The 23,781-nt window shown below is 50.2% G+C and overlaps 1 protein-coding gene across 5 annotated transcripts in view; it reads left to right on the top strand.

Moving 5' to 3' along the window:
- PEBP4 (phosphatidylethanolamine binding protein 4) overlaps nucleotides 1-23,781 on the top strand; it is a 190,713-nt gene that overhangs the window by 449 nt on the left and 166,483 nt on the right. The window contains exons 1-3 of one of the 5 annotated variants that reach the window (XM_081269475.1): nucleotides 7,609-7,759; nucleotides 9,706-9,844; nucleotides 15,065-15,191. In XM_081269475.1, coding sequence (XP_081125601.1) covers nucleotides 9,723-9,844; nucleotides 15,065-15,191 — 249 coding nt within the window. In that variant the 5' untranslated portion in view covers nucleotides 7,609-7,759; nucleotides 9,706-9,722. The other 4 variants (XM_081269473.1, XM_081269474.1, XM_081269476.1 and 1 more) reach the window with 4 other exon arrangements.

The following is a 23,781-nucleotide window of genomic DNA, read 5'->3' as shown; positions in this document are numbered from 1 at the left end:
GGACACGTGGGGAGAACAGAGACTGAATCTGACCCTGAAAGGAGGGTAAGGTTAGGTTTTAATGAAGTCTGTTTGCCTATTTTTACTTGAATTGCCTGTACTTTTGATGTCATATAAAAACCATAGAAACCACTGCCAAATCCAGTGCCGTGAATCTTTCCCCCTCTGTTTTCTCCTGAGATTTTTATGGTCTTAGCATTTAGATCTTTGATCCATTTTGCATCAGTTTTTATATACAATACATGGAGAGTCCAACTTCATTTTTCTGCGTGTGTCTGTAGAGAGCAGGGACAGAGAATGGGAGAGCAGTATCTGAGACTGGGGTCTCTGATGACCTCATGGCTATGGCACACTTGGTGCCTGGGAAAGTTTCTGTGCAAAGGTGTAGGATAGCTAGCTGCTCTGGCAATTCCCTGCATGAGAGGGTCTGTGCTAGAATCTTATCAGCTTTGACCTTGATCTCAGGCACATAGCTCCTGGGAACAGAGGAACTTTCTTGCTAGACAACCACAATGTTTCACCCGCTCTGCTGCTCCTGAACAATGGACTTTCTTGAAAGCTACACAAAGCTCCTGACATTGCATATTGCAACTGTAGAATGCCACTATGAGAAAGCTGCATAATGTTGCTAACCTTGTAACTTTCCTGAATACAAAGAATAATGTATAATGCTTGCATAGTCTTTAACTTGATAATGAGACACATAAATAAAGATCGCTGGCATAATTCTTTAGATGTGCTTCTCCATCAGATAGCAGCACTCTACCTGACCCGAGCTGAATCTTCAAAAGTATCTATACGTGTGTGAGTCTTTATTTTTCTTATCCCTCTTTGCCCCTCACCAGGACCTGCTAGTTTGGCCACACTGGTTGTGACATGTGTCTACCCAGGTGTCTCAGCACCATTTGTTGATGTGACTGTCCTTTTCCCACTCATCATTTGATGGTTATACAGATAAGAGTTTATTTCTGGGCTCTCTATTCTATTCCAGTGAGCTATTTATGCATCTTTACAACAGCATCACATCATTCTGTTTGTTTGTTTTGTGATTCTAGGGATTGAACCCAGGACCTCACACATGTTAGGCAAGTACTCTACCACTGAACTACATCTCCAGCCCCTTTTACTTTGAGACAGGGTCTTACTAAGTTGCCCAAACTGGCCTTTAACTTGTGATCCTCCTGCCTCAGCCTCCTGAATAGCTGGGATTATAGCTGAATACCCCAGTGCGTGGCCACCTCATTGTTTTAATATTGTAGCTTTTTAAGTCTTGTCATCAAGAAGTTTTAGTTTTCCAACTATGTGCTTTTTTTCAAGTTTGTTTGGCTAATTGGAGTCTCTTGAGCTTGCATATGAATTTTAGGATATGCAATTAACCACATCATTGGGATTTTATAGGACTTGCCTTAATGTATAGATATTGTCATCTTAACAACATTAAGTCTTCCAATTTGGATTTCTTTCTGTGTAGCTCCTTCACATCTTTTAGCAAGATTTTGTAGTTTTCAGTGTACAAGTCTTTTTGCCTCCTAATTAAATTTATTCCTACTTGTTCTTTTTGATGCCATTGAAGAGTTGTTTTCCTAATCTCTTATTTGAATTCTTTGTTGTTAAGAGGACAGAAATGCATTTGATATTTGTTGATTCCATATCCTGCAACTTTGCTGAATTTGCTTATTAGCTCTCACAGTTTTTATTTTCTTTGAATTATTAGGGTTTTCTGTGTATGAAATCATGTCATCAGCAAATAGAAATCATGGTTCTTCCTCCTTTCTAATTTGTATGCTTTTTATTCCTTTATTTTGCATAATTGCTAGAGCTTCCAGAATATATTGAACAGAAGTGACAAATGCACATACCCTTGTGTTGTTCTTAATCTTAGGGAAAAACTTTTATACTTTTGCCTTTTATCTCCATCATTAATGGAGATATGAGGTTTTCATACATGGTGTCTCTCTCTCTCTCTCTCTCTCTCTCTCTCTCTCTCTCTCTCTCTCTCTCTTTGTACCAGGGTTTGAGCACAGAGGCACTTAACCTGAGTCACATACCTAGCCATTTTTATTTTATTTTTATTTTTATTTTGAGACAAGATCTCTCTAAGTTGCTAAGGCTGGCCTTGAACTTGGGATCCTCCTTCCTCAGCCTCCCAAGCTGCTGGGATTGCAAGCATGCATCACTACACTTGGCTCATACACAGTCTTTAACATATTATGAACATTTCCTTCTTTTCTTAGTTCATTGAGAGTTTTTATCATGAAAGTATGTTGAATTTTGTCAAATGCTTTTTCTGCATCAATCGAGAAGACCATGCAGAGTTTTCCTTCCTTCTGCTTATGTGGTGTCTCACATGTGTCAGTTTTTATCTGTTGGACATCTTGCATTCCAGAAGGAATCTTCCTTGGTTATGATGTCTCTTCTGTCATGTGCATTTAAGTTCTTTGCACTAGCATGTTGATGATTTTTGCATCAATGTTCATAAGGGATATTGGTCCATAGTTTTCTTTTTTTGTGGTGTCTTTGTTTGACTCTGGTATCAGGGTAATCCTGGCCTCATTGTATGAGTTAGGAAGAATTCTCTCAACTTTAATTTTTTGGAAGGGTCAGAGAAAGACTGGTGTTAATCGTAGTTTTGCTGGTAAGTGTACTAAATATTTAAAGGAGGATTAAGGTCCAGGACTTTTCCTATTGTTTATAGTGCTAGGGAAAGAACCCAGGACAGGTTAGGCAAGAGTCCACCCTTGAGCAATACCTCTCGCCCTTTGTGAGAGGTCTTTGAATTTCAAAATAAAAAGGATCAGGAATGTAGCTCAATGGTAGAATGTCCCTGGGTTCTTTCCCCATCACTGCAGAAACCAAACACAAACAAACAAACAAAAAAACTCACTCATTTTGTGGCTTAACATATGGTCTATTTTGGAGAATATTCTATATGTGTACTTTACGAACATATGTATTCTGCTTTATGGACTATTTGGTGTGTGTTTTATATATCCTTTTGATTTGTAATGTTGTTCATGCCCTCTGTTTCTTTATTGCTCTTCCATTTAGTTTATATATTATTAAAACTGGAGTATTGAAATTATCAACTATTATTGTCAGTTTACTATTTATTCAATTCTGTCCATGTTTGCTTCATATATATTGGATTCTGGTACTTGGTGTTTGTAAGTGTTATTTCCGTATTAGTCTGTTTTCTGTTGCTAAAACAGAACTCCTGTGGCTTGATAATTTATAAAGAAATTAGGTTTGTTTCACTCACCATTTTAGAGGTTCAAGAGCATGTTGCCAACATCTGCTCAGCTCTGGGGAGGGGCCCCTTAGATCTAAAGTAAATCTATTGTAAACAGCATATAGTTGGACCACGTTTTTTAATCCAATCTGCCAACTAACTTTCTTTTCCCTATGGCTTTGGGGAAATTAAGTAATTACTTACAGGCAATCAGTTCTTTCTTTCTTTTGTCTTTCTTTTCATGAATGAAGATCTTCATGTTTAGTTGGTTTTTCTTTTTTATTTTTCCCTGTGCTAGGCACTCATTTCCTTTTGTGTCTGCTGTATAAATACACTTCGTGGTCACCATGTAGATTGCACATAACATTCTAAACCCATAAGAATTCAGTTTGAGTTAATACCAACTTAATTTCAATCACACATGAAGGCTCTATTCCTGTAAAGCTCTATGTTCCTCTCCATTTTATGATATGATGTCACAGTTTACCTCTTTCTATATTGTATACCCAGTGACATTGATTTATGATCATTTTAATTCATTGTCTTTAAGTCCTTAAGAAGTGGAGTTACAAACCAAAATTATAATAACTCGCTTTTATGTCTGCCTATGGGTCGACCCCAATGAAGGACTTTTTATCTTCAACTAATTTCAAGTTACTATCTGAAGGACTTCTGTTGGCATTCCTTACAGAGCAGCTCTCGTGGTGATGAATTCCCTCTTTTCTTTCTTCTTCAGTTCTGGGGATCCAACCCAGGGCCTCATCTGCACTAAGCAGGGGCTTCACCACTGAGCTACACCCTCGGCCCCTTCCCTCAGCTCTTGTTTACCTGAGAATTTAATTTCTTCCTAATTTTTGGAGGCTAGCCTTGTTGGGAGTAGAATTCTTAGTCCATACTTTGTTCTTTTGTTCTTTTAGCACTTTAAATACCAATTCCTGCTGGCCTCCAAGATTTCTGCTGAGCAATTGGCTGGTAATTTTTCAGCAGTTTGCTTATGTATCTCAGAGTAGGTCTCCTTGAGCTGATCCTACTCGGGATCTTCTGAACTCCTTGGATTTTTAGATTCATGTCTTCAAGTTTGGGAAGTTGTGGCCACTTGTCTTCAAATAATCTCTCTATTTTTTCTCCTCCTTTGTCTTAACGTCTGCAAATGTTGGTCTGCTTGATGGGACCCCAGAAATCCTGAGGCTCTCTTCACTGTTCTTCATTCTTTTTTTTTTTTTCCTTTTGGTCCTCAGAATTGATGATTTAAAATGTTGTCACCAATTCTTTCTTCTACCTGCTGAAATTGGCTTTCAAATCCTTTAGCTGAATCTATCACGTCCATTATTGTATTTTTTAGCTCTAGAATTTCCCCTTGGTTCCTGTTTGTGATTTCTATCTCTTTGTTGACATTCTAATATTGTTATGTGGCATTTCCTGGATTTCATTTCATTTTCTGTGTTTTCCTTTAGGTTTTTGAGCATACTGTCGTTTTAGAACTCTTAGTGTACCAAGTCTGATATCTGGGCCTACCTAGGGGATGATTTCCATCAATTAAAATTAATTTTATCTCTTTGAACCTAGTGTTTTGCCATTTGGTTTTCTCTCTGTTTTTAGTTTTTAAATTTATATATATATATATATATATATATATATATATATATATATATATATATCTTGTTGGTGATTTTGTTGTTATTGGAAACTGGGCATTCGAGGGGAGACATGGCCCCTTCTCCCCATGATGGCTGGCAGCTCTGTAGGGGCCTTCCTCAGTTCTCTGGTCTCCGTCTGAGCCTAGGGATTGGTGGACATGGAAGCTCTCTGGCCTTTTTCAATTTTATTTTGAGACAGAGTCTTTCTAGATCACTGAGGCTGGCCTCGAATTTGCCCTCATCCTGCTTCGGCCTCCCAGACAGGTGGATCACAGGCATGTACCACTATGCCTGGCTTATTTCACCAGTGCAAAAGTGTACACGTCAGTTGTTTTCAGATTATGTGCAACTAATCACACAATTTTAGAACATGTCCATTGCCTCCAAAGAAAACCCCATACCTTTTAGCCATCATCCCCAAACCTCTCATCATCTCCTGCCCCCACCCAAAGCTTTAGCAGCTACTGGTCTGTTTTCTAACCCTACATATTTGCCCATTTTGGACATTTCATGGCAGCAGGATCATATCTAGGGAGTCTTCCCTTCACCCTCGCTTACCTCACCCCCTTACCCTGGCTGTAGAAGGCACAGGATATCAAGAGGAGCAGGAGCAGGCAGACCCCTGGACAGGTCCCAAGCTGGCGTTGTACCCTGTGGCTGCAATGCTAGGACTAGGGGAAGGACCTGAAGCTGTTGGCCTATAAAACAAAGTGTCCCAGGACTCAGGCACCAGATGGGAGGTAGTCAGAATGAGCCAGGAAAGAAAGGAAGTGTTCAAGGACCAGAGCGAAGGTGGGAGTAGCCGGAGAGCAGGAGTGAGAGGGGGTTGCCATCAGAGGGCACGGATGCTGGGATTTCAGAGCTGAGTCAGTTCATAGTGATGACTGTGTCCAAAAAGAGCGTCCAAAGGGAAGGACATCAGAGGGGAGGGGAGGGTGGTGTTGGATGAGGCCAACTCACAGAGGCAGGAGATGGATCAGGTGGGGGGGCTGCGGGGACAGTAACTGCTAATGACTACAGGACTTCTTTGGGGTGATGGAAATGTTCTGTAGTTAGTGGGGACGGCTGCCCAATTCTTTTTTTTTTTTTTTTTTTTTTAAAGAGAGAGTGAGAGAGGAGAGAGAGAGAGAGAGAATTTTTAATATTTATTTTTTAGTTCTCGGCGGACACAACATCTTTGTTGGTATGTGGTGCTGAGGATCGAACCCGGGCCGCACGCATGCCAGGCGAGCGCGCTACCACTTGAGCCACATCCCCAGCCCCCCAATTCTGTTAATACACTAAAGCCCTCTGAATTGGACATGTTCAGAGAGACTTTTATGGGTGTGATTTTTATCCTGATTAATAGTTTTATTAAGAATGAAAGAAAGGCCCCGCACAGTGGCGCAAGCCTGTAATCCCAGTGACTCAGGCGGCTGAGGCAGGAGGATCGCAAGTTCAAAGCCAGTTTCAGAATTTAGCAACGTGCTAAGAAACTCAGTGAGATCCTGTCTCTAATAAAATACAAAATAGGGCTGGGGATGTGGCTCAGTGGTGGAGTGCCCCTGAGTTCAATTCCCAGTAACCCCCCACTCCCCCCAACAAATGAAAGAAAAAATAATAAAGGGGAACTAGTTCACTACAGTTCAGGTATGATGGCAAAACCAGACCTGGTTGTGAAGTGAAATTACAAAAATGTTATGGTAAGAAACCAAAGCCCGGGGAAGGGGTCAGTTCTCCCCTCTCACAGCCTTTCTCCAGGAAGCCCGACTGACCATGGGTCTGTAGATAATTTCCCCTGGGAGTCCTACTCTCCCCTTCGAAACGTAAATGCACCTGTGGAAGCTCAGGCCTCCTCAGAGGAGCCAGTTCTTCCTCTTATCACACTCTTCTTCTGTAAACATGCTTCTGTCCAGAGAAACCCCGAGCACAACCTTATATCAGGCAGACTAGAAAATTTATGACACCAAATAGCCTGTAAACGTCTGAGAAACTGGATGGAGCTCAGGATTTGGAATTTCGTTTTCCTCTGGGTCCGCCAGTGTTTATAAATAAAGTTCGGAGTTCTCCTCTCTGAGCGCTGCTCTCTGCTCCGCAGCCAGTCGGTTTCCTGCAGCTCAGGGAGCCCACAGGGCACAGTGGAGGAAAGGTTAGGGAGGAAAGAGGGAAAGTGAGTCTGGGCCGGGAGAGGAGGTGAGCTGGGCCGGGGTGGGAGGGGTCAGGCTCAGCAGGACAGGAGGGATGAGGTGGGGTTCCAGAGCATAATCCAACAGGTCCCAGTGGTGGGAGGGACCACGGCAGCTCAGGAAGTCCACCTGGCCCAGAGATGGTGCCTGGAGGCGGCCCCAGTCCAGGTGACTGAAGAGGGGGGTGGGGCACTCAGGGAGCCAGCCCTGGGAGATTCCAGGAGCGAGGCAGGAGTCTCCTCTGCTGCTGGGGACAGGGAGCTGGACTCCCCAGGCTTGAACCTGGCCCCCAGATCTTGCACTTCAAGTATGAAGCCCCGTCCTGTGAATCCCCCAGGGAAAGATCGGGTTTGAAAAAGCCGAGAACCACCGCCTCCTGTCAGATTCTCTGTAGGAAAACAAACCAGAGAAGGTTAGATAAATAAGCAAAGGGATCCAGGGCCGGGGGCCAGGCTGAGTGACTAGCTTCCCACCGATGTTGCTGGAGAGCTGTGAGCTGTTAAGTGAAAATAAGGACTATCAGAAACAGAAATAGCAAGCTGGTCATGCGCTGAGACACGTGTTTTGCTTAGCATCTGTACACTCGAGGCGTGGAGCATGGAATGCTAGACAGACTTGGCACTGCCCCCAGAGGCTGCTCGGCTGAGGTCTGCGTGGGGGTGGGGCTACCACTAAGCAAATAAGTACCGAGAACTTCATCGCTTCATTGGAAACGTAGGAAGGATAAGGTAAGGAGAGGGAGCTCTGGTTGTGTCTCACAGGAATGTCATCGAGCCTGGGGGTCAGAGCAAGTTTCACTGAGGAAATGACCCCAGAGGGGATGGGCTGTGGGGGATGGTGCCTACAAAGGCCCTGGCACAAGAAGGAGCTCCAAGGACCAGCTGGAGTTAACCTGCCAGAGGGGGAAGGTGGAGACGCCTAGAGAGGCAGGAAGAGCCAGACTGTGCAGGGCATTGTGGGCCACTTGGAGGATTCTGAGCCTTATCCCATGAGAAAGGAAAGCAGGAAACTTAGGGTGTAAGTGGGAGGTCCTTGAAGCAGTAGCAGGGGACAGTGGAGCAGAGCAGTTAAGAGCATGAACTCTGGAGTCAGATTGCCTAGGTTCAAATCCCAGGTCTGCCACCTATAGTCTGTGCAATCAAAGTCAGGTAAACTAACCTCTCTGTGCCTCGGTCTCCTGCCTTATAAAATAGGGTGGCTATGTATCATACCTACTTTATAGGGTTAGCATGAAGATTGAATAATTAAAGTGTCTGGCACACAGAGTGAGGAGGAATCGCTGTCATAAGTGGGCTTGACAGGAGCGACCTTGGCTGGGGATGCTCCCCCATCTCCAGGCAGACATTCTGCCCGGGCTAAGAGCTATTGGCACCCAGGAGAGTTCTAGCTTCTGTAGTGGCTGCCACTTTGAAGACAAGGGTCTCTTGGCCTTGGTGACCATTCTTCTTGCATTGTCCTCTGGTTCTGACCATCCTGTGAGCTGCAGGAGGATGGGGATGTCACTCAGCACACACCCTCCAGCTCAGCAGGTGACCAGGTGAACGAGTGGCTGACTGGCTGGGTCTGTGACACACCTGGACTTGATGAAGGGGCTTCTGTTGGACCCTTTCTACTGGGGGAGTCAGTTCCCTGCAGCTGTAGGAGCCTGGGGATGGAGGACCGCATTTACTCTGCAGCCCCAAAGGCGGGCTCTTCGCTGGAGGTTGGGATCCTGGAAGCAGGAACTGAACCAGGAGGCAGGAAGCAGTCCCTCTAGACAGGGGCATGCCCTCGAGCGATGATCTCACGTTCTTACCAAAGCCCCGGATGATGGGGCCATTTCTTTCACTTGCTTCTGAAAGGGATGAGTGGTAGCTCCCAGCCGGGCTGGCGGAGCACCATCCTGCCATGGGAAGGGCTGCTGGGGAGAACTGTGCTCTGGCCCCACAGGCTCCCCACCCCAGCCCCACCCAGCCCTGCTGCGGCCTGTTCCTGAGAGGAGGCAGGGTTGCCCGGGAGCCCCTTCTCCCCACACGGTGCTGGGGAGGTGCTGCCTGAGCCCAGCCTCCTCTAGAGACTATTATTTTGGGAGAGTGCTGAGCTCAGCACAGCTGCAAGTGCAGCCAGACACAGGCACCCTCTGTCCCCAGCTGGCCTTTCTGAGCTGGCCTGGGGTGAGAAGCCCTCCCCCTCCCCGTGCAGCAGCCCCTCCTACACAGGGTCACCCTGTCCAACCGTATCCACCTTCAGATGGCCCAGAGGCTCTTCAGGTGGTGGAGGAACAGAGGGGCAGGCAAAGCAGCGTGGTCTGTGGGGACGCAGCCCAGCCAAGCCACAGTCCCAGCCCCCAGGGCCCAGGCCAGAGCCGAACCTGGGGACTCTGTAAGCACTCCTCACAGTGGGCTCTCTGGCCTGGTAGCCAGGACAAGAGTGACAACAAAGCCAGCCCTGCCAGGGGCGGAACCTCGGTCAGGACTGCAAACAGCCCAGCTTGGGGCAGGGCCAGGTCCTCCCAAGGTGCCCACGTCCATCCATCCATCCATCCGGGTGGAGGATTAGCAGCTGGGGCCCAGCCAGTGTGGGTGGGGCTGTTCCCAGAGCTCTGCCCTGCAGGTGGCCCTGGGGTGGGGGCTGGGCCGTGGGAACAGAGCCCCTGCAGAGGGTCCTGCTGCTCTAGTGGCTCTTTATGTTCCAGGTGCTCCACGTTGGACAATGAAGCTGGCCACAGCAGCCCTGTTGCTGGGTCTCGTGATGGTGGTCGCTGGAGAGGAGGAGGAAGAAAACGACCCATGTGTGTACGAGAACCTGCCCTACGAGGACACCGGGCTGTGCAAGTAAGCGGCGGGCGGCGGGGCCGGGCCACCAGGACAGGGCAGCACTGAGCCCAGGCTCTGACCTCCCTTCCAGAGGACTGGAAGTGCAGCTGTTCCCTCAGGGGCCTTGGCAGCTGGCCTCACCCCCCCCCCCAATCAGAAGGGTTTTGTGGGTCCCGTGGGGTGTCTGGGCCTTATCCCAGGAGAAGAGGCACAGGGAATACGGGAGCCTCAGGGGAGGACCACAGAGCAGCAGCAGGGGACAGTGCCTCAGAGAAAGGCCCCCTCCTTGCAGCCCAGAGGGTCCCTCCCAGGCAGCCACTCCCGGCCAAGTGGGCATGTTGAGAGAAAATGGCATCAGGAAGAAGGCACGTGATCGGCCCCCAGTGAGAGATGTTTTCTGTAACGGGCCACAGGTGTGTTTGGCCAGGGGCCCTGCTTTGGGGCGTGGGACCCCAGATGGAGCTTCAGCCCTTCCCAGGACATGGATTCTCCCACTCTGGGTCTCACCGGGAGCTGCAGCTCAGCCCTCCTTACTGGATCTGTGATGAGAAAAGTGAATGTCTATTTCCCCACACTCCTGGGTCCCCCTGAGGGCTCCCGGGGGGCCATTTTGATGCCATGCCCTGTGGGGTCTAGTGGTCGAGGAAGGCACCGACACTGAGCCACCCCAGGAATGGGGAGGGGGAGAGAGCACTGTGATTTCCTACTCCTCTTTGATGCCTTTGAATTTTTGTCACCGTTTAGAACCATCTATAAATCTTCACCCTTAAAAAGTGATATAGTTGAATCCTAAAAAAGAAAAAAAAAGTATGATCACACATATTTTGGTCATCTTAGCACATTTAAAAAAACCTTCATAAACACCAATGCATGGACTTTCTGTAGGAGAAAGGAGAGAAATGAGGCTGCCTCCCTCTCACATGGGAGCTCGAGTTCCAGTTTCTTGGGCGACCTGCAGAGTGGCCCCAGGGACAGCAGGCTTCTGAGCCCAGTGCACACAAGGTCCAACCCCCCATCTGCTGAGGGGTCTGCTGACCAGGCAAGGCAGGACCAGGCTAGGATCATGGCCCCCTTGTTTCCCACACCTGGAACACAAAAGAGATGGTAACATCTGCATGTCCCCTGGAGGTGGCCAGCTGGGGGTGGGGTGGGGGGGTGGGCCCAGGTCCTTTGATCTTCCCTGCTCCCTGATGACCCGTTTGCCTGCTACACCATGAGGCACCTGCTATGTCAGACAGACACTGTGCCAGCACGTGGGCTCCTTGACATGCTTGACTGTCTCAGTTAACATACAAAGGAGGAATCACCCTCCCCGCTTTGCAGAAGCAGGGACAGAGGAATCCGTATGGAAACTTATTGCTCACAGGTTGGAGACTGGTGAATACAAGACCAAGGCGCCAGCGGATTTGGTGACTGGAGAGGGCCATTCTCTTCCTCAAGATGGCGCCTTCTTCTGTCCCCAAGTGGCATAAAGGAAGGGCAGCTTCCTTTAACTTCTTTTATAAGGACACCAATCCCTCCTCATAAGAGTGACTTGGTCACCCACTAAGGCCCCACCTCTTGTTCCTATCACACGGGGGATTGAAGAGATGAGTGGGTGTGGCAGGGGACACCAGCCTTCCAACCAGGGCCCTCGTTTTGGGCAGGTGAAATTCTGAGCCCCTTCCACGGGTTCAGCGGGAAAGCCACATTCCTCCGACCCAATCCTCACCGTGACAAAGAGCTGGGAGAGCTCCTCTAGCTCACGCGGTGCCCCAGCTCGGGAAGCCACATGGTGCAGGGAAAAGTGCCCTCGATGGTTCCCCCCAGACTTAGCAGCTGTAAGTGTCTCCGCCTCCACTTCTCTGGCCGAGGCTCAGCGGGCGCCACTGGCTCAGGGTCTCTCAGGAGGCTGCAGTTCAAGCTGTCTGGGATTCCGAAGTCTCATCTGAGGGACCGACTGGTGGGGTGGGACGCTGTGTCCCCGAGCTCACTCAGCTGGTTGTACACGTTGATCCCCTGTCATGTGGCGTCCTCACAAGACCAACACCCCACTCCAGGAAGGATCAGAGAGAGAGAGAGAGAGCGAGAGAGCGAGCAAGCTTGTGAGAGAGGGATCCCAAGGAGAAGCCAGTCTACCGACATAATCTTGGAAAAGAGTGCACGTCGCTTGTGGCATATTTTCTTCGTTAGACATAAGTCCACTAGGTCCAGCCCACTCTCAGGGGCAGGGACTACACAGGGTGCAAATAGCAGGATGTGGGGCCATTGGGCCCTCCTAGAGACCGCCCACCACCTTTCCCGTCCCCCCCTCGGCTCACCAACCATGCGACCCTTGTGAATTACTTCTTTTTCTATGGGCCTGGGTCTACCAGTCTGGGAGACGAGAATAATAATCATCGCTTGGAAGCGTCACTGTGTCAACTACAATAAGCACACAAGATGCACGTGATGAAGGGGCGTGGCCCAAAAGTCCCATTCCCTTTTCTAGAGGTCCCTTATGCAGTCCTAGCTGATGGCAAAGGGAGGGCCCTATTCTCTTGGGTGCCTCTAGGCCTTGTCAAGGGGACCAGGAGAGTCCCCATATCTCAGGATGGAAATTAGAACATTTATCTGAGGTAAACCACAGGTAGCAAGGGCACCTGAGACGGTGGCCCCTTCAGGGTGGTTGCACGTACTGCAGTCACCACTGCAAATGTAATAAATTTGCCTTCAGGGTCTTTATCCCAAGCTTTTTTTTTTTTTTTTTTTTTTTTTTTTTTTTGGTGGTGCTGGGGATTGAACCCAGGGCCTTGTGCATGTGAGGCAAACACTCTACCAACTGAGCTATCCCCAGCCCAATATCCCAAGCTTTTGATAAAGCAACTAAATGGCACAGAGGCCTGCCTGTGCTCCTTGGCACATCCTCCGATGTGGAACAACATGTCCTCTTCATTGCTGGCTGGCAGCACCCCCACAGATGTGATGGGCAGGGTCAGAAACACAAATCTAATTCTTGGTCCCTGGGCATGGCATGTCCCCTATCCCATCAGGACACTCTCTAGCCTCAGGCCCATCATCAATTTGCTGATTTCATGTTTGTTTGTTTGTTTGTTTATGGTCTTGGGGTTCAACTCAGGGATGCTCCACCACTGAGCCTCGTCCCCAGCCCTTTCTAGTTTTCATTTTGAGACAGGGTCTCCTAAATGGCCCAAGCTAGCCTTGAATTTCAAAATCCTCCTCCCTCAGCCTCCTGAGTTGTTGGGATTACAGGCCTGCGCCCCTACTCCTGGCTACTGATTTTGTTTAACTATGTTAACACGTGCGGCGATTTTACTGGAATTAAGAGGGGAGAAGGGCTACCTCCCACTCACCTCTTCCCTGTTGGGTCAGTTTTTCCCAAGTCTGTGCTATGTGTTGATGGTCCCTCTGTCCATGGAGGGTCCCTTCCGCCTGCCTCACATCTTGCTGGCTCCAGTGATCAGGAGCTGCAGCAGAAATATCTAGATGATCCCTAAAAGGCTGTAATGAAGATATGGAGAATCTATCCCCTAAGACTCCAAAAGCTGCAGATGCCATGCCATCCAAAAGGAATTGCTGCAAAGGAGCCAAGAGTCAACCTAAACAATGAACAACCACGGCCTTGGCCCATCGAAGCAGCCTGCATCCACACCTGCTGGGCTCAGCTGCCTCTGCCCTCCGTCACCTCTGGTCACCTCTGGATCCACTGGGAAGGTGGGAGGCAGACAGTGGAAGAATGGGACAGGGTTCCCCACCAGGAAGCTGGCCTCGCTCTCCTCCCAGTCACAGCCCCTGGAGCTCTTTCTCCAGACCTGTTCCCCAAATTATATTCTGGGTGCCCCAGTGAGAGGCATCACCCCCAACAAGGCACAGTGGACAGCAGTGCCACTGTCCAGCTGGGCAGCAGCTCAGCCACACTGGGCTGCTGGAAAAGGTGGGGGACCAGGGACACCTACCTACTCTGTACCTCCCTCAAGAGGAGATCCAGGTCTTGGTGCAAAAACTAGCACAAGGGTAAGGAAGAAGGACAAGTTTAAACAAATGGTACCAACATTTTAAAAAATATCTATTTGAAATCTGGCTTAGATTTCTGGGTTCAAGTGTAGGTGAGTCGCAAGGCCAGGCAGGAGAAGCCACAAATCAGTCACGTCTGTCCTAAGCTGCTGCTGCTCTTCGTTCTGCATCGTATTTTCTTCCTTTTGGGAAGTCAGATGCTCAGAATCTCTGAGCCATTCAGGTTCTTCTTCTCAGGAAGAAAATAAATAGATGGTCTCTGAGTGATGGGATGTTTTATCCACTGAGAGACATTTCGTTTTGAAAGTCTGGGAGATGCTTTGCCTGAAGACACGGGTTATTTAAGAAATGGTGGGAGTTTTAGGCATGGGGAGTTCTTGATTGTTTAGGAGAAAGGGAAGGTCTTTGTCCATGAAAGAGGCTGGGCTGAATTGCTGAACCTTTCGCTCTGAACTAAGAACATTCCTGAAGAGCAGTGCATATTGTCCTTATAAACCCAGTCCTATTTTAAATTCACTGGCCAAGTTTGCCTGAGGATGTACAGTTGGCCCTCTGTATCCATGGGTTCTGTATCCATGGATTCAGCCAACCACAGATCGAAAATATTTAGAAAAGAATCGCATCTGCACTGAACATGTGCTGATGCTTTTTTTTTTTTTGGTGATCATTCCCTAGACAATACACTGTAACAACTATTTGCACAACATTTACATTGTATTAGATGTAAGTAATCTGGAGGCGACACAAAGTATGGAGGTTACATGCAAATATTACGCTGTTTTAGGGCGTAAGCTATTTAACATTTTACAGGTCCTGTGCATAGGTTATATGCAGATATCACACCATTTTATATAAGGGCTTGTGCATCCAAGGATTTTGGTGTCCATGGAAGGTCCTAGAATCTATCCCCAAAGGATACCAAGAGATGACTGCAGATTCTTCTTGGGGGTAGTCGCTGAGGATGGTCAGTTCCTCTGACCACTCAGCTGTGCTGGACTCTGCTGTAAATGCCGACACTATCTAACTTTTCCCACCAGCCCTGTGAGGCAGGTTCTATTAGTATCCCCTTTTACAGGTGAGGGGACTGAGGCACAAAGAGGCCAAGTGACTCTTGGGATCACTCAGCTAGTTAGTGGCAGATTTGGGATTTAAACCCACTTGACTTTACCTTCCAATAATGTTAGCCTGCACCCTCATGGACCCCTAGGACCCTGATATGGTGTGACCACTTCCCTCTCTCCATAGGGGCCTTGATGTTTTCTACCCAGAGGTGGGAAATGTCGCCTGCATGTTTATTCCTGACTGCAACAACTTCAGGCATAAGATCACCTACTGGATGGAGCCGATCGTCAAGTTCCCCGGAGCCCTTGAAGTGAGTGAGTTGGGCTGGGGGTCTTGACTTCTTCCTGAGCTCCCTCTGCTGTGGGACTTGAAGCCACATGCAGAGCCATCAGGGTTGGGTCTGCTGGTACCAGAAGGCTGTTGCTATGAGGCTGTGCCTTCCCTATAGTGGCCCGGTGGCCTAGGGACAGAGTGGGGTGGGGAGGCCTGCAGACTGGACCCTTGGCAGTGCTGTGCATCTTGATGCTTGGTTGTCACAGTAGGAGACAGGCTCTTCTTGTGCCCAGTCACCTGAAGTAGAAGATCAAAGTGTTTTAGGAATTGCAAGTGATTATTTCTTATTTCTTTCCCTGGGGAGTGATCAGTCCCATCCCTTTGTGGAAGCTTCCCTGGGCTTGGAGCTCTGGTGAGCCTGGGGAAGGGCCATGGAAGTGGGAAGTGGGGCTGCGGCTCCCAGCAGTCACGCCATGTCCCCGGGAGGCTGCTCCCATCTTCTGAGCAATTTCTTTCTCTCTCGACTCTGGGCTCACCTCTTGCTCTCTGCTGTTTTGCTAGTGTCAACAGGGACACAAGGACTATGATGTGGCCAGGACACAGGTCACTAACAGGATGAGACACAGGGATTGTGGCTAGGATGTGATTGTCATTTCTATGCAATGTGCTGGGAAGCACAAGGGTTGCTTCCTCTCTCCTGGTGCAGCCTGGCGGCCCCACACTCCCCTGGTTAGGCCTGACAGTGGCCAAGCCAAGCCCAGCAAGGAGCAAGCTGGAGAGGGCAGCGTCACATGGTTGAGGCATCTTTGTTTGTCCAAGTGTTTATCACTATCAGGGAACTAGTATGTTTCACAGCTTATGTGGCTAATGTCGGGAAGCTTCACTGATGGGTCCCGTTGGCAACTGTGACGAATGTCCTTTTCCTCTGGAAGGCTGAGCGAGCAGGCACACACATGCACACACACACCTCCTCCCTGGAGACCCTCAACCAGGCCACACCGTGGACAACCAAGAGGAGCACACAACAGAAGGCTGCTGTGCTTCTAGCTCCTGGGACAGGGTGGAGGGCCATCAAAGCAGGGCAGGTACCCAGTTCCTTAGGGACAAGTATATGCTCTCCAATGGGACAGGACTCATGACTCTACCATTAATTCCCTTGTCCTGGGGTTTTCACTTGCAGGGCCCCAGGAGGTCAGGCTAGATGCTTTCCCAGTGATATCCCAGGAGGACAATCTCCCATGCTCCATTCCCTGAGCGGCTGTTGCCCAATATGTCCACTAGATGGCAGTGTAGACTTTTCTAGCTCCTGGAGTCCCTCCTGGGAGGGATTTGAAGACCGCTGGGGAAGTCCTGGGTTTGGGGTTTTGAGGATGGGATTGTCCTGAGGTATGGACACAACAGAGAAAATACTGCATCTGTCACACCCTGAAATGAAATCTTTCACTGTCAAAAAACCCATCCTGTCTCAGCCCAGGGCTAGGTGGGGCAGAAAACTGGTCTAGAGTTATGGAAGACAGAGGGCTGTGTCAGAGAGAGCCCAGGAGAATAAAGACTTTGTGAAGGAAGGTTTGGTTGAAGCAGTGGGCAGACAGAAAAAATAGTATCCTACTCCCACAGCACTATGGTTTACAGAAACGTAACAGACCATGAGAAGGCAAAGTCGATGACCAAAAGCTGCCCTTCATAGAGTGCTATTTAGACTGGTTGTTATTCATGTTGTCATTTCACTCAATTCTCTTATCAAGTCAGCAAGCTAAGTATTTCTTTAGTCAAGATTGTTAGTGGCAAGTGACAAAAAGCCAACTCAAACCGGCTGAAGTCAAAAGAAAGGGGAGAACTTGCTAATAAAAAACTTTTTCAAACAAAAAACCCTCCAGACATAACTTCAGGTCTGGTTGGAGCTAGGTGCTCTAACTATGTCACAGGGATCTTTCCATCCATCTCTTGACTCTGCTTTTCTCTCTGCTATTTTTACTTATAAATAGACTCTTTCCTGCGATGACAAAAATGGCCCCAACAGCCTCAGGCTTAAGTTTTACCAGTTTATCAATCCCAGTGGGAAAAGATGGATTCTTTCCAACCATTGAAAGTCCCAGGATCTGTCCTGCTTGGATCACACGCCCACCCCTAAACCAAATGGTGACTCTGGGCAGCCCCAGGAGAGTAGAGCAGAAGAGGGCCGTTCTGCCGCAGGAGCACCAGGTGCTGCCTGTGCGAAGCAGCAGTTCCGGTGGAAGTAAGGGGCCTGGCTGGGGCAGTGCTGGACCGAGGCCTGCCCAGCTTCAGAGCCCACGGGCCTGAGTATGGACCCTGCAAGGTCCGCTGAAGCCGAGCAGAGCTGGCAGAGCTGGGGGCTTGCTGGAGGGAAGCCTCCCCTAGTCAGTGTGGGAGGGGGATGGAGGACAGTCGCTGCTAAGGAACCTGGGGCTGGAGCTTCCTCAAGGGCTCCAGGGGACAAACCTGCCCTTAGAGAGGACACAGGTGCACCCTGGGAACAGGGTCCCTCAAAAATGGGTCAGGAGAGGGGAGGAACCCCAGTCCTCCAGAGAAGGAGGAAGCCATTTCCGCAGGGCCCTGGCCTGAGGGAGGAAAGCAAGAGTGGGTGACTGGCTAAACTGGTCAGCGCCTTGTTTCCAAGGTGATTAAAACAGCGCCACCAAGGCCTCAACTGCCAGTGGACAGGCCGAGGGTGCCCCCCAAGCAAGGCCCGAGGCCCTGGCAGGAGGGGTGCAGTGGGCGTTGGTCAGCCTCCACGCCCTGGCCCGTGGGCCCTTCTCCCATCCCGAATCCTCCTCCTCCTCCTCCTCCTCCAGGACCCCTTTGCTGACTGCCCCTCTCTGGGCCTGGCCCCCACCCCTGGCTGATGGCTTCTGGCTAAGACTCTTCAGTGTCTCCTGCCCGCTAAACAGGGTGTTGGCTTTGTTCTGTCCTGCCCATTCACGTCCTGCCATTGTCCATTGTCCCTCACAGCTGCAACCACTTTGTAAACACTAGGAGATCCAGGAGGCCGGGTGAGGCATTTCCTGGAATCACCCACAGCTCCTGCCAGCATCATAGGTCCCATGCTGGGCTACAGGGCGAGTGAGTGCACGGATGAGTGAATGGATGGTGGGAAGAATGGACAAGTGAGTGGAGGGTAGAAGGACCCCTCCCACAGTGCAAGCCCCCAGCTGGGTAAGCCCCAGGGTTTGTTGTTTGAACTTCCAGGAGTCCTGGGCATGTGCAGGAAAGCTGCTGAGCCCAGTGGACCACAGAGACGGGCAGCACAGAGGTGGAGCTGGGGGTTGGAAAGGAGAACCAGGGAGGGAAAGAGAGGAGGGGGGTGGGGGGGGGTGTTGGGAGCAGAGCCTGCAAAGTCATGCTTCTTGAGCACCGTGGCTGGGAGCTGAGAGCTGAAGAAGTAAGTGGAAGCTTTTCTCCTCCTGAGCGCTGACAAACATTAAGAGGCCAACATTTTAAATGCATCCCCTCCTTAAAGCCAATGAAAACTGAAAGGACCCTGAGAAGTGTCTTGACTGGGGCTTATTCTTCACCTTAAATCTAACCAGCTGGAATCCTTTTGAAGGGAAAAAATTGCCGTTAAGTGGGGGAACGTGCACGCATTAGAGGGAAGGAACAAAAGCCACAGCGCTCTGTCCTGCTGTCCTTCAAGTTTCTAATCAGGCGTCAGAAAGCAGGTGTCCCTGCGTGTCCCAGGCTGGGCAAGTGCATCTCCCGCCCTGGCTGCAGCTGCGCGTGTTGCTGCCCCCTAGCGGCGATACAAATTTCAACACCAAATCGGGAGCAGAGGAGGCGCCCAGGTCCTCCGCTGGGCAAGCGCTAGGCAAGCGCTCTACCAGTGAGCTACAGGGTTTCACTAAGTTGCCCAGGCTGCCCTGAGTATGTGATCCCCCTGCCTCCTCTTAAGTAGCTGGGATTACAGGGTGCACACCAGCCACCTCTTAAACACCAATTTTTAGAGGCTGGAGATATGGAGCCCTACCTACAGGGTGGGGAGTCACAGGCTCCTCTCTGAAGCAGACTCCAAGCTCACCATACAAGCAGGAAAATGAGGGCTGCTGCTGCTGCTGCCACAGAATAATGGACCCTGTCAGGACACTGGGCTTCCAATGCCCATGGTGGTTTCAGTAGAGCAGCCCCTGGTGGCCGGAGCAGATCCCTGGGCTGGGGGCAGGTCTTCCTTGCAGAGGGTGAGAGTGATACATGTGGCCCTCAAAGGCAGGTGTTTGCTTAGGGCACTGCAGTCACAAATGACTTGGCATTACTCACGCTGGCACCACACGCCTGGCCCCCTGGACACGCTGTCAATCAAAGGATAAAAGACACCATTACAGAGTTTCCAGGATGCTGGGGGGAGAGACAGGTAGCTGGCAAACAGAGAGTCACAGGGTGTCCATGAGCCAGCACCTGGCAAGGGACAGGCACACAGGGGTCAGGATGGCTAGGGGAGGGATGAGGCTTGGGAGAGGGCAGGGACACACCACAAGGAGACAGAAAGCTGGGTGGGCCCCAGCGTGGTGCATGGATTGTAACTGAAGTCAGGTAGGTGGGGGTGGGGTCACCATGTGATGGTTAGACTGGTGAAGGTGGTCAGTTTAGCAATTCTGGAAGGTCACCTGGCAGCAGGTGGAAGAATGGAGAGAAGGTGAGCTTGAGGGCAGGAACGTGAAGTGGGGTAAGAGATGTTAGAGAGGTGGAATCCATCGGGCTGTGGGTCTGTGGGGGCCAGGGTTTCTGGGATGGGTGGGTGAGGGTGAGATGGAGCATATAATCTATCATCCCAAACAAGACCCTGTGAGGGTCAGGCGGGGGTGCTGTTCATAATTATACCAGGATAAAGGGTGTCTTTGGGCACATGGGGTCCATGTGCACTACAAGCTGTAGTGGACATGGACCCCAATGACCCTGAGAATGGTGCCTTCATCAAGCCAGGTAAGCAGGGGCCAGCAGTCAGCAGCAGAGCTGTCTATACACACCAGATCTGAGGACACTGTGCACACCCAGAGTGGCACAGTTGGAGCCTTACATTAGGGTCACTGGCATCCAGGCAGAAGTAGAATCTGTGAGGCCACCTCTCACTTAGGGAGAGGACATGTTGCAGTCAGTAGAACTGGCCGGTGGTGTCAGATGGGCATGCACTGAACCCAACCACCAAGCCACAGGCGACCTGCACCGAGGTATCAGGGAGGGACGGAGAAGTGGAAACTGTGGAGTGGGTTGGCTACTCACACCACACCAGAGCTTGCCAAGAGACACCTGAGACTCACGGCTGGCAGGAAGGAGCTGGGAGGAAGGGTAATACCAAAACAGGGCAAAGGAGGGCATATAGGGCCTTCTGGATCACCACTAAGATAAGCACAGGGGTGGGTCGGAGAGGTGGAGTTTCAGAGGGTGTCCCAGACACCTCCCAACTGACAGGACCTGGCACTGACTGAGGTCAGAGACTGGAGCCCCCAAGATTGGAGGAGCAGGAGGAAGAAGGTGGTGAGTGGCATGGGGCATGCCATCCGGGTCACGGCCAGTTGGGGGTGCTATTCAGTGCTGGGGTGAGGGGTCCCCAAGCCCCTGTGGGATGGAGTTCCACCAACAGAGCCTCACCTATGGGGAGAAATGATGCAGAAGGTACCAGAGGAGGGCAGGTGGTAGGGCTCTGGGGATTGGGGGTGGGGAATGCCCAGATCATGGGCAGGGCAAAGCAGAGGGTAAGGAAGTGTGCAGGGCAGGAAGGAGCAGATGACAGGCAGCATGGGGAGAGGTGGCCACGAGGCTCTTCAAAGAGCAGAGCTAGAGAAGAGCCAGTGGGTTTGGCAAAGTCCCTAGCGCTGCTCTTGAGGGATGGAGTGAGTTATTCCAGAACAGGGGATGGGAGGTAAGGTCAAGGCAGGGTGAGGGGTCCAGCAGTGGGAAGACCATCAAGGCCAATTATTGGGGAACAATTAATGAGATGTGACCATCTCTCATTGCCCAGCACCTAACTAGAACTTAGTAAAAACGTATAGGTTGTCACTGTGGTTAGAGACGGGTTTGCTGGTTTGTCACCTGACAGGTAGATGAAAGATAGAAGGAAGTCGGGCTTCCTGAGGTTGTGGGAGGTGCAGGAACTGAGTGGGAGACAGAGCACAGGGTGGCTGAGGCTGGGAAAGAATTAGGGGTCGGAGCTGATGGGTAGATAGAGCCAGGTCTGGAAAACACCCAGTACCCAGTAGGGCTGCCTCCAGGAGACCTTGTGCACAGGCCTGTCATTTCATCCTTGATTGCTGGCTCCTTAGCTCAGGTGGTCCAAGTCTGTTAATCACCCACTGTGTCCCAGCCCAGCCCAGGCTGCCTGGCCATGTTGTCAGGGGTGCCTCTGGGCACAGCAGTACCAGGTGAAATGGGAGAGACGATTATCAGGTTGCAGAGAAATTTCCCCGGAAGGATTTCACAATCCTCTACAGCAGGTGAGGGATACCGCCCAAGGCCCCACTCACCCGAGACTGCAGGGTCCCACCTCCCAACCCACTGCCCTTTCACCTACCTAATTTTACCTCTGGAATCACCTAATGTTCACGCCGGACTCAAGGTGTCATTCAGTCATTTATCCATCTGAGCCAGCCTCGATGGCGCTCCACTCTCTGACCCCTGCCGGATACTGTCATCTCTGCCCTGCCCGGGAAGCCTTCTCTTCCCAGGAAGGAGGTCAGTTGAACTCTGACAACGGAGGGGAGGCCATAGAAGAATGGACTAGGCCCTCAGGTGACTGACGTCTTGCTCCTGACCTTCAGACCCAGTCCTCTTCAGCCCCAGCCACCTTTCCTGTTGAAGTATTCACTGCTTCAGGGCTTGCAGAACTTCCAGCCAGACCTGAACCTGACCCCTGTGCAGAGGGCTGCCAGGCCCTTGCTCGGCAATGGAGTATCTGGTGTCAGCTGAAGCTCAGTCAAGAGCTGCGGAAACAGTTCCAGATGTTTTTTAGATCAAATAGTGCTTCTTTGAAAAAAGTGTGTGGGCCGCTCCTCTGGGGTGGTATATGGAACCTGAAGGGAGAGTTCAGTGGGTTTGCATCCTGGGTTTAGAAAAGAAGCCCTTCAGCAAAAATCTGTGTGGGGCTCTTGGAAGGACTGGGATCTGCTCATAGGGGACTGCTGAGTGTCAGAGAAGGCTTCTTGGGATTTAAAATAGCTGTGCAGCTCTCTTGGGGGACAGTTACATCTTAAATGCTACTGGGACTTGTTGCCTCTCTCATCAAAGAAAGAGAAATTTGGGGAAAGTTTCCCAGATCTAAAAAAAAAATAATAATATGTCACTTATTATTTGTTAAAACTTGCACACTTGGGAGTGACGGGAGGAGGTGCCGGCTGCAGTCCACAGCCCTCTTGGCAGAGAACTGACTGAGGACAGGGTGTGGTGGGGACAGTCAGCTTACCATCCTGACTTTGGAGCACACATTGTGCTCGGTCAAGTCTGCCTGGCCCCAACCACAGCCCGCTGGGTGTCACAGGCAGGCAGGACAGGTATTAGAGTCACTTTTGTACAAGTGAGGAAACAGCAGCTCAGGGGAAAATATTTTTAATAGAGTTTGTATGTTGGAGAAGCTTCAGATTTCACAGTAAAATAAAACACAGAGTGCCCATAACCCCCTGTCCCTACACACAGCCTACCCCTGTCAACATCCCCCACGGCAGTGGTGCCTTGGATGTAATTGGTGAAGCTGCTGCGTTGACATCATTGTCACCCAGAGCCTGCAGTTGACATTAGGATTCATTCTTGGTGCTGTAGCTTCTATGGGTTTAATGAGGACATGATGACACATGTCCATCATAATAGCCCTATGCAGCCACTCCTCTGCCCTGGAAACCCTCTGTGCCCTGCCTGTCCTTTCTCCTTCCCCACAACCTTGGCAACTACTGATTGTTCCACTGTCTCCATAGTTTTTCCTTTTCCAGAACGTTGTAGAGTTGGAATCATGCAGCCTGGCACCTTTTCAGATTAATAGAGCCCAGACTGCCATACAGGCCTCCTGACTCCGATCCCAACAGTTTCCTCCCTTTATAACTAACACAGGGGTTTGGAATTGCTGTGGCCTCTTGCCCAGGGGCTCAGCTTCCTTTCTGAGAACTGCTCTTCCCTTAACTGGGCGTTTCAACTCCTTCCACTTTGGGGTGGATAGAGAGCCACCCACTTCCGCCCCAGGGGTTATCTCTAGCATCCTCACCATTCATTTTCTTGTCTCTTTCTCTGAGGAGAATGTAAACTCCTCAAGGGCAGAGATATCTGGGTGTTTGCAAGAAAATAGGAGGTTCCCATGCAGTGCAGTGCCTACCATGTGGCCCCAAGCGCAGGGTGCTGGGAGTTTTGTCTCTTGTTAAAAGCAGAGTAAGCTTTATGGTTTTCAAAGTGCGCTCCCTGTCTTGCAGTCCTTTCTATTTGGGGCACATGCTGTAATTTCACATTCCTGGTTCCTGATCAGTCCCACGAGACAGGGCAGGCAGGTAGGTGTTGGTCTCTGTCCATGGTGGGGAATCCGAGGCTCAGGGAGGTACCTCATTTCAGTCTCATCGCACTCTGGCGGGCAGATGGATTAAGTGGAGTGAAGAGACTACAACCCGGACCCCCTAGCTTCTAAACCTTGTTCTTTCCCACCTGTC

The sequence above is a fragment of the Spermophilus citellus genome, assembly GCF_964194105.1.
Source record: "Spermophilus citellus genome assembly, chromosome: 16".
Taxonomy (NCBI): domain Eukaryota; kingdom Metazoa; phylum Chordata; class Mammalia; order Rodentia; family Sciuridae; genus Spermophilus; species Spermophilus citellus.
The sequence above is the reverse complement of the archived record's forward strand: the minus strand, read 5'-3'. Positions and strand labels throughout refer to the sequence as shown.